This window comes from Orbicella faveolata, unplaced genomic scaffold, assembly GCF_042242905.1.
Source record: "Orbicella faveolata isolate gen_17 unplaced genomic scaffold, um_ofav_v1 contig_25, whole genome shotgun sequence".
NCBI classification, from domain to species: Eukaryota; Metazoa; Cnidaria; class Anthozoa; order Scleractinia; family Merulinidae; genus Orbicella; species Orbicella faveolata.
Genome location: NW_028301553.1, coordinates 11,982,501 through 11,994,859, shown reverse-complemented (window position 1 = coordinate 11,994,859; position 12,359 = coordinate 11,982,501). Strand labels below are relative to the sequence as shown.

Below are 12,359 nucleotides of genomic sequence, written 5' to 3'. Positions count from 1 at the left end.
ACTTCAAAAATTAAATGAGAAAACAAAATAAGTTAACTCCAAAGTTGGAAAACTGTGTTCAGTCACTGTAAAGTAAACAAATAGTAATATGCTTAGCCTGAAAATGAAGGAAAATATCCCTAAATAGAGGTACAGCTCAGCTAAACATTTACCAAGACAGTGTATATCGCACAAGCTATTTAAGCACTGCAACAATAAATATTCTACCAAGACTACAAATAATGCTGCGAGGTGATGAATATCTAATGAGGCCAGGAGAATTATACTGCATTGGTTTACACCTACTTTCAGTTTTACAAGCATAGGTGACATCTTTTGACCACCTTTTTAGACATGCCATCTTTTGACATGCTACTTAAATCATGATGAAAGACTATTTAACTATGAAACTGGCAATTTTTCCAGTTATTAGTGGAAAATATGACAAATAAATGATGATTACTGACCTCAAATTGCTGAGGAAGATTGCGGACTTTACATGTTTCCAGATTTATGGGATAAATCAAAAGATTTTAGTGTAGTCGATTGGCTCTCAATAGTGACTTCCGATAGAACTGGGCCATTTCCGCTTTTGACATTCAACCAATGTAATGTAATGCTTAGGTTCAGAAACCTTATTTCCAAAGACATTTTAGTGAAACTGTATAAGGCCTACATACTCACTCATTTTGATTATTGCTCAACAGTTTGGTACTGTTGCAGCACAAACAACTGGGACAAAATAGAAGCTCTTAACAAAAGGATTCTGAGATTCATTCTAAGCGATTTTGAATCGCCTTACAATGTGCTGCTAGACAGGGTAAACTGTCTCCAACTTCATGATCAGCGCATCCGTAAATTCCTTACTATTTTGTACAAAAGCCTATTTTTCACTAGCTATCCGGCCTATATGAGAAACATGTTCTCGTTCCGTTCTACTTCATACAATATGTGTGGAAACTATAATATTATACTGGAAATGCCCAAACCTACACTACAACTTTTGGTCTCCACTCCTTTACTTATCTTGCAACAAAAGAATGGAATTCTCTACCCAATTCTATAAGGATATGTAACTTCTCAGACTTCAAAAAGCACATCAGTACAGCCAATTCATGAAATATGTAAACAGCAATTTTATAATTAGTTAATACAAGTCAATTGTAAATATGTAAATAGCAATTTCTATTTTAATTTTTCATTATCAAATATTTTGTTCTCGGAAATATTAGCTTGTCAAGCTACTCTGAAATTCGAGCTTAAATAAAGTTTGTGTATGTATGTATGTACGTGTGTATGTATCTTTCATGACCAAAAGCCAAATTCAACCAAAAAGAAGTCCGTTGTGTTTATATTTTTTGACCAAGGCCAGGTTACCTAGCTCGTCAAAAGATGGCATGTCAAAAGATGGCAACTCGAAAGATGTCGCCTAAGCATGTAACATTGAAAGCTGATGTAATATGTTTAAAATTTCTTCTCATGTCTTGGCAAGCAGAAATGGAATAATTAAGTAGGAACTGTAAGATAAATTAAGGCTCTAGATGTTTGCCTTTAATTACTGTGTGTGTGACAGCCAATCATAGAGCTAAAACATGTGCAATGCATGTCACACATTGAGTTGAAGAATTTAAGCTTTCCATATTCAATAAAGTAGATCACATGATATTCGTCATGAAATAACATCACCATTAATTTATCACTTTACGAGAGGACTATTAATAATTATGATGTTCAATTTGGAAATAATTGGATGAAGAAAATTTCAAGAAGTGCCAAAATTGGATGTGGCATAAGCCTGAGTTCAATTTGGTGGACATTAGGACTAGGATGAAGCTGTATCACCAAACTGTCCACATCTTTACCACTAAGCAGGTTAAATACACTACATGTAGCTACTGGGTCATTTATTAAGGTCCATTCCCGAGGAGGTAAGTCCCATAAAAATTGGGTGGGGGTATGCAGGCCACTTCCCAAAACGCTTACCCTATTTTATGACCAAAATCTGCAATTTTCCCTAGCCAATTTATGACCAGACCCTTAAATTAATACCTAGCTGTTTCACACCTGCCCTGTAATTATTTTCCTTGCTCAGACTGATGTCAAAAGCATAATGTGAAGGGCTTTTGTTGATGGTCTTACCAACAAAACAAAAGTAGTACATCTAGGTTATTCTTAAAAGAAAACATCCCAGTTCAAGACAGGGGTACAAAAACCATAACCTATTTCTGGCCAAAACGCCTAAAAATCCATACCATTTGGAGACCCCCCGCCACCCCACCCCCAAATTCAGTAAGATTTACCTTAAGCAAAGTGTCTGAAATTAAGCTTATCTAATAATGGGGTAGGGGGTACTCCCTTACGTTTCACAATCTATATAGGTATGTCCTGAGCCGGAGAGGAACAGTTCTGCATCATCTTGGTCTTGCATTAGCTGTCTTGCAAAAAAGCTACATACAGTAACTTCTTTATTATTATAGTGAAGTTCTGGCAACCCAAAGGGCTGCGAAGCAGAGCCCCATACTCACATAAAACCTGTGAATTGCTTTTCTAATGGTAAAAATAGCTAGCGGTACTGCTCGTGGTCTCCCAAGCACAACTACATCTTGCAACATGTTGGCTGAAACTCCATCTAACAAGATGACCAAGATATGCAGCTTTGATTTACAGTGTACATCTTTGATATTGGACATCCACATTATTGTCAATTGACACCTGTCAAAACAAGGTATCAGCTGACCAGGATCATGTGACCATATCATGGACTTAAGTTCAGAGCTCATGAAGGTCACATGTCTTTTTTGAAGTTGATCACTAAGCAAGTTCTGGTTTGCGATTGGATGAAGGGTTGATGTCAGGTTAACTTGTTGTAAACAGGCCCCAGGTTGTTCGGAAGCCAGATAAGGCTAACCCAGGATTAAAGGTTTATCGAACTATACATTTTTCTTGTAGACAAATGTTTTTTACTGCTTTTGTTTTGTGTATTTTGAGATTATTCAAACTCAAAACAGACAGAAGTGTAGCAGCTCTCATAAGCTTGAAATTCTCTTCATTGTTAGTAGCTGTTATTGTTTTAGGGCTAGGGGCATTGTTTCTGTTGTTAAATTGTTCTATTGTTCTCTCAAAGGGTATCAAGTCATTCATGTGAGACCTTGTTTTTGCAATAAATATTATTGGACATAAACTTGGTGATTTCAAGGATTTCAAAGGTTCCAAGGGGATATCATGAATATTATTAAAGAGGGTCTATATGCATGGCATAAAATAGCACCTGACTTCAGTAAGAGTAGTTTTCAGTTAAGCTGCAGTGGCCTTAGAGATAAAGTAGGTCACCAAACCCAGACCTACGGGTATCACTGTATCTTGGGATCAGAGCATTTGTCATTAATGGGCAAAACAGTTTTATTATTTTCATTTGAATCTGATTGCTCCAAGTTTCCTGGGTCCAATTTCTTGACTTTGATCACCAATACTGCACCCTAACAGGAACTTTTCCACCCCTTTAAGGCTTTTGCAAGGCATTGAAGCCCCTAGTCTCATGTGTTCTTCTAGAAAATAACCCTTCCCACCATACATTGTACAAAAGGATTGTTGGTAAAATTTCAACTCCCTCTACCCCTCCAGTTTAACTTCATGGAAGAGCCAGCCACATCAATGTTGTTAAGATGGTATTAGAACATACCAGTATTTGAAAGCCTGTTTCGGACTATACATGTAGGTTTTATTTTGTGTGTGTGTGTTTTTGTTTGTTTGTTTGTTTGTTTGCTTTTTCTTTATTCAGTTTGTATTTTTTTCTTTTGTACACCCATCAATATCTGTTTTTCTTCCTTTTCTTCCAGGATTTGGCCTAATCCATAATCAAATTCTTATTTGTTTTGGCACAAACATGTCTGCCTGTTTCCTCCCACATCATGCCAAGCATTGTTAAAATAATGAGTGGTTTATAATTCAGCGAGAAAGTAACTAATTCATTCTTCGCAAATCAAATCATGGCAACCCATCTGTTTGATCATGAAACAGTGACACCTTTAAATTAAAAAAAAAAAATGAGTCTGTGCTGTGGCAAAGGAGAAAAGGGTTTTAAGGTCAGTGGGACTATAAATCTTAATTATACAAGGCCTGAGGATTACCCTGATAAATGTATTTGAAGACCAGATCAATGCACTCATCAAGAGGTCTACAATAAACTCTCAATATCAAAAGAAATCATAAACTTCCCACAGGTAGATAGCTGGTCGATTTCCTGTACAAAAGAAATCGTGTCACGCACACTGAAGTCAATTGGGATATAAGGCTCCAAAAGATTGCAAGTGCATTTTTGGAAGGCCACAGATCCTAGGTGGTTGTGACCCAACAGGATAAAAATTATCATAGGTGATGAACGGAGGTGTTGAGTTAGGCTACCGTGACTTATGCATTTTTGGAGGGCCATAGATCCTAGCTGGTTGAGACCCAACGGGATAAATATTATTATAGGTGATGTTGTCCTAGTGACCCTCATTTTTCAGTGCTCTTAGAAAGTATTTTGCCCTCTCTTTGTAATGCTGGAATCATTCACAGCATTTTAAAGTCCAAGAAAATTGGTTCCCCACTATTTTCATAGGCATGATGAACCTCTACAGGCCCCTTGGCTGTCACTCAAACAGGGAGAATGTATTTTGTAACAATCAGGAAGAAGCAAGCTATTGGTAAGGGTATTCAGCATCTTCCTGTTAATGGCTTTGTTTCACTGTGTCTGGTCAGAGGAACCCTGAGCTAAGCCCATGTCACTTAATATTCTGAAGATTTATACACCTTTGCACACAATGAAAAGAAAAGGTGATGCAATCCTGTTATTTTTGACCAGAACATGAAATTTTAAAATCATGCAGCCTTAGAATATTGCAGGATTTAGCAGGAAAAGTGTCTGCCATTAGAAATTAATGGCAAAAATCTGATATTAAAAAGGGACATTCTACTGCAGATTGAACAGTACTTAGAAAAAAAAGGAAACAGAACTCACACAAATTATACAATATCTACCCATTTAAAATATTAATTTGGGGATTTTGGCTGGAGCCTTCAGCAAACCTGGTTGAAAAATGTTGCATTGACTGGCTACTAAGTGTACCAGGGCAATTCCACATGAGTGTTGTCAAAATCCAGATTTTTGAAAAGAGGTTGCACATGAAATTATACCCTGTTCTACATTGTGGACAAGTTGAAGTATACAGAAAAATAAATTTCTGCTCCCTCGTGACAACCATATGTTCAGGGGTGGGGTCCCCAAAGTAAGTGAAATATTTTCTTACAGCAAACACCAGGCAAGAAGTAAATTTTTTAACTTGCTGTTTCAAACTTGGAAAATATAAGGGACTTCAAACACTTGTATCAGAGAAATTCCCTCACTAGAGTTAATACATAAGTGATATAAACTTCACCCTGAACTCTTTTAAAAAGTAGATATAACAAAAATAAGTTTCGTCGCGAATGTTATGTAACATCCACAACGTTTTAGCAATCTTTTTTATTTTGTAAAATAGCTACAAGAAAGATTTTAAAACCATTCTTGTAACACAGCTAGATATCCAATAGGAACTGACTTTGGTAAAAAGAAATCTCTGGTAAACAACAACATTTTTGAAATAATGGTAGCAAAACATTGTTCTGGACATTACGTTGTGGACATTACACTTCTTGAAGTTAAGTCAAAACATTTTGAAATGGTTCTTAAAAGCCAAAGCATTAAACCACAAGACCATATCTCCTTCTAGATTTGCTCTAGTTTCACTTAACCAACATTTTGACAAAAACAGCAGCTTTCAAGTGGGTTGTAAACTATTCTGAAATTTCAACAATAGTAGAGGTTTTGCCATTCTGATGAACATAGACATTTCTAACAGCTCTTAAACCCTTTTATGTTTCCTATTACTTTCAAGATTTTTTTTCAGTTAGTTGCTCTGGAATTTCAAATGGTCCATTGATAAAGTGAGGAACAACAACAGAAGTAGAAAAAATGTTTGAAAAGTGGACCCTTTTGTTTTCCCTTGTCAAGGACAACAATTAGTAGTTGTGCCAACTCTGTAAAGAAACCTTGAATTGAACAAAAGTGTCATTTTTTTCTATTGTCTGGCCAAAGAAGTAATTATTCTGGTGACCAACATAAGTTTCCAGGCTCAGAATGCCAAAAGCAGGCTCAAATGCAGATTACAATTTATGTAAAAAGCATGTTGCGTCCCTCAAACTGTGCTGTGATATTTCAGGGGTTTTGCATGACGCACCAGCCAGTTTCATTCATAATAACATAAAATATTTGCCTATCCTGTCTTAGATGACTGAGAGCCATACAGAAAAGCTGATTTCTCTTCTATACTTGGCAATGATTCACACAGAATAACGTCTGCAACATCGGTTGTAACATCCGTGACGTTAAAGTTCAAGTACCCTTTCAAAATTGAGAATGTCAGTTCAAATGAAATCAGCCTTTTTGGGTCACACAACTACTTAATGGCATATATTTGGAACAGTTCATACAAAACCCCCGGATACTTCACAGGAATTTTGAATAAATACTAATGCGCTCAATATTGTGGTTGTTTTTTATGTAATGTCCACGACAGTGTTTTGTTGCTCAATATCTCTAATAAAAATCAGTCAACTGGAAAAATTGTACAGACCAGTTAACTTGTCACTAGGCACAAACATGTTCATAAATGGAAAACTGGACAACTCTTTTTTATCCTTTGTCTATGCTAAATTAAAGTATCAAAATTGAGTCTGAATGTAACGTCCGGGACGGTGGAATTGTCCAGACATTTTTCAGGTCTGTTAACAATCAACACCATTCTCTGCATGCAGCTAAATTTTCCCATCTTATTCAAACAGTCAATCAGAAGACTTCTAAATAACATAATTATCATGAAAGGACAGTGAGGATTAGACAGAACAAAGCACTAAGGCAACTCACCAGATTGCTCGTCCTTATCAGGCGAAACACCCGAGATAAGAACCATACATTGTGTTGAAAAGACTCACTGTGATGAAAATTTTTATCATAGTTGGGTAACTAAGCAAAGGCAGCACACCCAACTGCTTGTGTTCTTCCTTAAATGACACACCCATCTTTCCTTTTATTGGGCAATTCTGGAAATATCTATGCCTATACAATGGACAGCTAGTTAGAATTTTGAGAACAAGGAGGGTATATTTGAGGTGGAAATCTGAAAGCATGGGGGGTACTTATGATTGGAATTCTGAAGGCATGGGGGTTTCAGATTCAGGATTTCCAGAGAGGAGAGACAAGAGTGTAAACACCAATGGGACAGATACAGAAAGCAGGATTCGATGCAAGACAAGCATCAATCTATCTGATAATTGTGTTCATTTACGGAAGAAAACCGATAAAATGTGAGTTATGTTTATGGTAATTTAACATTGGTCTGAACTAGGGAACCTATTATAACACAGGTTTTGATTTAAGGGTCAGGTCATAAATAGGGTTTGAAATTTTCAGTCAGGTCATAAATAGCGTGAGAAATATCGCAGATTTTGGTCATAAATAGGGTAAGGGGTTTGGGAAGTGGCCTGCACACCCCCACCCAGGGAGTCACTCCAACCCTCTGGGAGTCCTCCCCCACCCCCCATCTCCCAGAGTGTTGTTTGCCTTAAAATTATTACCAAAACTTCTGGGAAGGTGTAAAATAGTAAAATATCTTTTGTTGGAAGTTGTTATGTAGGGAGTCAAACAAGGAATTTCAGAGGGCTGAAGTAAAAAAGGGAAATCTAAAAGGGAGGTGACAATTTTGGAATTTGGAAGGCATCAGAAGCATTTTGGAATTTCCAAATGCAAGAGGGGATTAAAATATGGAAGCCCTCTGCGGTTGGGTATGGATATTTTCCAGAATTGCCCTTTTGTCACACTCAGAGCTATAGGTCACTTTCATCATATTAAAATTCAGCTTGATAGTGAGGTATAGAGGACACAAACAAAATAAATGAATAAACATGTCATTCAAACCCCTTTGTTTGTGTCCTGTAAGCCTCACTGCCAAGCTGAATTTTAATATATCTAGAACAGTCTATTGACAGTTAATGTCAGTCAACTCAGTTCCAATTTGTCCTGCATTTATTTAGGGCGTCACATGGCATGCCAAAAATGACAGCCATATAAATACATGTTGATGATCAGGAAACCTTGCCTGTTTGGAGCAGGCAGGTTTTCATCCACTCCCATTCAAACTATTAGTTATCCGACAGTGCCATAACAACTAACCTCTGCATACTTTCAGAGAGTAAACCTGCACATTAAGACATCTTTGCCGCTTTGGTATAGTAAGTTTAAATACGCTTAACGCGTCGGTGTCAAAAGGTTTCCACCTACCGCGAGAAAACAGTGACCTTTCCAACACTTCACCTCCTCCTCCCACACTGTATTAACTGTATTCATTGCCTCTACAATTCAGAACAAACGCGGACAAAAAGCTAGTTGTGTAACTATGGAGGCCTAAGGTTAGACCACAGTCAAGAGCTTAAACTGCAAAACAGTTCACACTTGCCTGAAATTTCCAAACTGGCGGCCATACGTGTAAATGTGCACTGTTAGCGAAGTTCACGTAAGGTAACATCTTGAGCCCGGTAACCCCCAGAAGAGGATTTAAACTTGTTAAAGCTAACAATGAGGCTTGGAAGACAAAACGATCATGATCAGGTTAAGGAACTAAGCCCTTGTGGACAACAAATCCACGTTGAAAAGACAACCAAAGCCTTTTCAAGGTTAGGGGTAGTTCCAGATCTCGCGCGTCTTTTGTATACCATCAGATGCACCTCCAGTGTTGTCTCGCATCTAACCTGGAAGCGATGTAGCGCGTCCGGTTTAAACTGGACTGTACCAAGAAGTTTGAAATAAAATGAATTGTCGAATTTTTCACGACCTCTAAATGTTAAGCGTCCGAATCATCTTTTGGGTCCCTTTTGAAAGCTACAAGTCAAAGGGAATTTGTTCGTTTACCCTAAAATTTGGACGGTAACTAGTTTGACATACGTATGAACAACAAAAAGTGGTCCGCGAATTCTTTGTTTCCAAATATTTTTTCTACGGGAGCGATTTTTCTATATTTTTTAAAATTCTATTTCGAAAATGTTCTGTAAAGCTACCTACGACGTAGTGGCCGGTTGCAAGTATCAAGGTTCGGTGATCTGTTCCAGTGGGTCCCCGGCGCACCTGCGATGAATCGGCGACGTACTCAAATTGGCGTGAAATGCAAATCGAATTAGCGCAATTTTCCACCATTCCATTTGTAAAGTATGGAATTGTAGGCAAAAATCCAGTTGTTAAGTCATACTTTGCGTCTGCAGATGGCCCAGCCGGATGTTCACCAGGCAAGCCGGTGGTCAATGCCTGGGACAGATTATGATTAGGCGATAAATGTTCACATATGTCGTAGCGGCGTCCCAGGCCGTGCCGGCGGCCATGTCGGCGGCAAATGAGAACCAGGCTTTAACTTTTCACTGAAATTGAATATGGCAAATCGCAGATACCGTTTTTTAGCGCTTTGGGTCCAGGAGCGACAAATAAATAAGTAGCCTGCGAGCAGGCTCACCTTTGAGTCACGCGCGCGCGCGGCGAAGAACAACGCGATCAGGCGTGAAGGAGTCTGGTGAAGAGGTCCCAAAAAGACTCGATTTCGCGCTCGCGGCTACGCCGCCCGCACTTGTGCTCCAAACGTGAGCCTGCCCGCAGGCTAATAAATAAGCGAAAAACAAAATTCGCTTTGACTTGTAGCTTTCGAAAGGTTATTCAGACGCTCGAATTTAGAAGTCGTAAAAAATTCGACAATTCATTTTATTTCAAACATCTTGGTATAGTCTGATAGCCAGCTCCATGAGCTTTGATTTACCAGTACAGATTGATTTGTAGCTTTGGTAGGTTTACTGGTAATTAAGATCTGCCGACCAAATAAATTATCCCTGTTTTAAATTTATATTTAGTTTTTAGATTTCTTAGCAAGCTTTAGTGAGTAAGGGGACCACTTGACTCGTATGCAGACTTTACCTTTTTTTCAGTGAGTCAAAAGAGTGCAGATTAGCTACTAGATAACCTTTTTTTTTTTAATATCTACGAAATTTAGTTTGCATCATGCAGTTGTTAAGTTTACAGAGAACCGGTTACAGTGCTATAGGAGAATCTTTGTTTAAAATACTTTGCTTCATTAACAAAAGCGATACAGTTTCTGATGGAGATGCAAAAACATTCAGGTTCTGAATATTGAAAGGGCACAGCACAATTGACTGCGCCAAGGAATTTTCACCCAATGTATTGATCACTTTTTGTGCCACGCGGTCTCAAAACTCAAAATTTTACAAGAATGTATAAGCTCATTGGTGTTTTTGCCACCCAGACATTTTGCAGTTTTTGAAAGCCAATTTCACCTCGATTATTACACCCAAAGAGCTATGCAAACATTTCACCATTTACTAAGCTTCACAAGCTCTTTAAATGTTTGTAGTCTATTCGTGCATGTCTAGCGTGAGGCGTTCTCTACACAAAGTCGTATGTTAATGAGGAAAAATGTACACAATGACTTCAGCAAAGATTCTCCCGTAAGAACCTGGAAGGGAGATGCAAAATAGTTAACACACGTAGGTAGAACAATGAACAATTAAACTACTAAAACAAGGGTACTTTTTTATGAATCATCCTGTTATCTATTAAGATGACAAGTAATTGTAAGAATGTATGCCTCTCTTCCTAATCTGCTACCTTATTCTTGTCTTCACAGTCGCTTCTCAACCCCAGAATCAGATCAAGGCTAGAATTGGTCAAAACGTCTCCATTCCTTGTCCATTGGACATCCCACTGCTAATCCATATTGGCTGGTATCGATGTACCAAAGAAGACGATTGCAGAAACCACTGGGATGAACACAGGATAGCCCATATAGACAACAAGACACTAGTCTACGTCGACTATCCCAAGAAATATGAATTGGAAACTAACGGGACTTTGACGATTTTCGAGATTATACCCGACGATGACGAAAAGTTATTTATTTGCAAAGGAAAGATTCAGTTTAGCGAAACTGTGGATAGCGTCACTATACTTGAAATCATAAGTGGTAAGTAAGTGCAAAATTGTTTAATTCCGTAACTCTTAATGTGGAGTAGCCGCTTAATAGGGGGTAGCCGTTTATTAGGTGGCCACTTTGACCGTATTACTTTACTTGATTTATTTTAATCTTTTAACAGAACCACCCAAAATCCACACCCGGAACGCAGTTGAATATGAAGTCATTGAAGGAATGCCTTTGGTGTTAGAATTCAAGGTTCATGGGTATCCATACCCTTTGGTGACTTTGCGTCAAAACAAAGAGATCGTTCTGAAGGAAACGACGACGAATCTAATCTACATACGCCATAATGCCAGCACATTGTACAATGGTGACTACACGTTGACCGCAGAGAATCCATTCGGAGATGCTAGTGTTGCAATAGAAGTGAAAGTTATAGGTGAGTATTTTGCACTGATTGATCGATCGATTGATCGAGTGAGTGAGTGTCTTAGTGAGTGAGTGAGTGAGCGAGCGAGCGACTGAGGAAGAGAGGGAGGAAAGGAGGAGAGAGAGAGAGGAAGGAAGGGAAGGAGGGAGGAGGGAGGAAGTGAGTTACGGAGGGAGGGAGGGAAGGAAGGAAGGATGGAGAGAGGCAAGAAGGAAGGGAGCGAGTGAGTGGTTCATCCATTAATCTATCGATCAATTGATTGATTCATTGAGCGACCACCGTTTACCAAGTGATGCTACAAATGATTGGTACCGAATAGATGCTCGGCCTTTGGAAAACCAATAATAGTAACCTTAAAAGCCCTTTTCACGGTTAGTTATCCTTTTGCATTACAGTGTAATCCAACCTGGAGGCGAGGTTATTTTGAAGTGAACTGCTACAAAATAACCCGAAATTGCCTCACATAATGCTAGATTATATTGTAATGCAAATGAGAAAAGTTACAGTTGTAAAAGGGCTATTTCGAAAATTTAAGGTAGCTTGGAACCCCCAGACGGAAGTATTTTACACTTTGCGCTCATGCCTTTCACAATTCGATAATAATAAATAGGAGTCATCTAGCTAGTTTTTTTTGAGTTATGAGCATTTAAAGCTAAAATTAAGGGCGTTTGAACAGGTGTTACTGTTGGTTTAGTAACCTATTATGCCATAAAGATTACCATTCTTAGTATTCCCTGGTTGCGGACCTCTGAAATGTACGACCTAATTTTGGCTGATAAGTAGTGATAATGAACAAGTGATTGTCATCAAAATAATAATTTTGGGGTGCCTTAAATATCATACAAGTTTGATTACTCTTGCGTAAAGTTTTTAGAGATGCATAGGAGGGGAGGGAATGGGGAGAACAA

The 12,359-nt window shown here is 38.3% G+C and overlaps 1 protein-coding gene across 3 annotated transcripts in view; it reads left to right on the top strand.

The window, feature by feature from the left end:
* Window positions 1–12,359, top strand: part of LOC110041050 (uncharacterized) — a 55,341-nt gene that overhangs the window by 37,523 nt on the left and 5,459 nt on the right. For all 3 annotated transcript variants that reach the window (XM_020746314.2, XM_089294938.1, XM_089294939.1), the window contains exons 2-3: window positions 10,734–11,069; window positions 11,200–11,460. In XM_020746314.2, coding sequence (XP_020601973.2) covers window positions 10,734–11,069; window positions 11,200–11,460 — 597 coding nt within the window. The remainder of the gene's footprint in view (window positions 1–10,733; window positions 11,070–11,199; window positions 11,461–12,359) is intronic.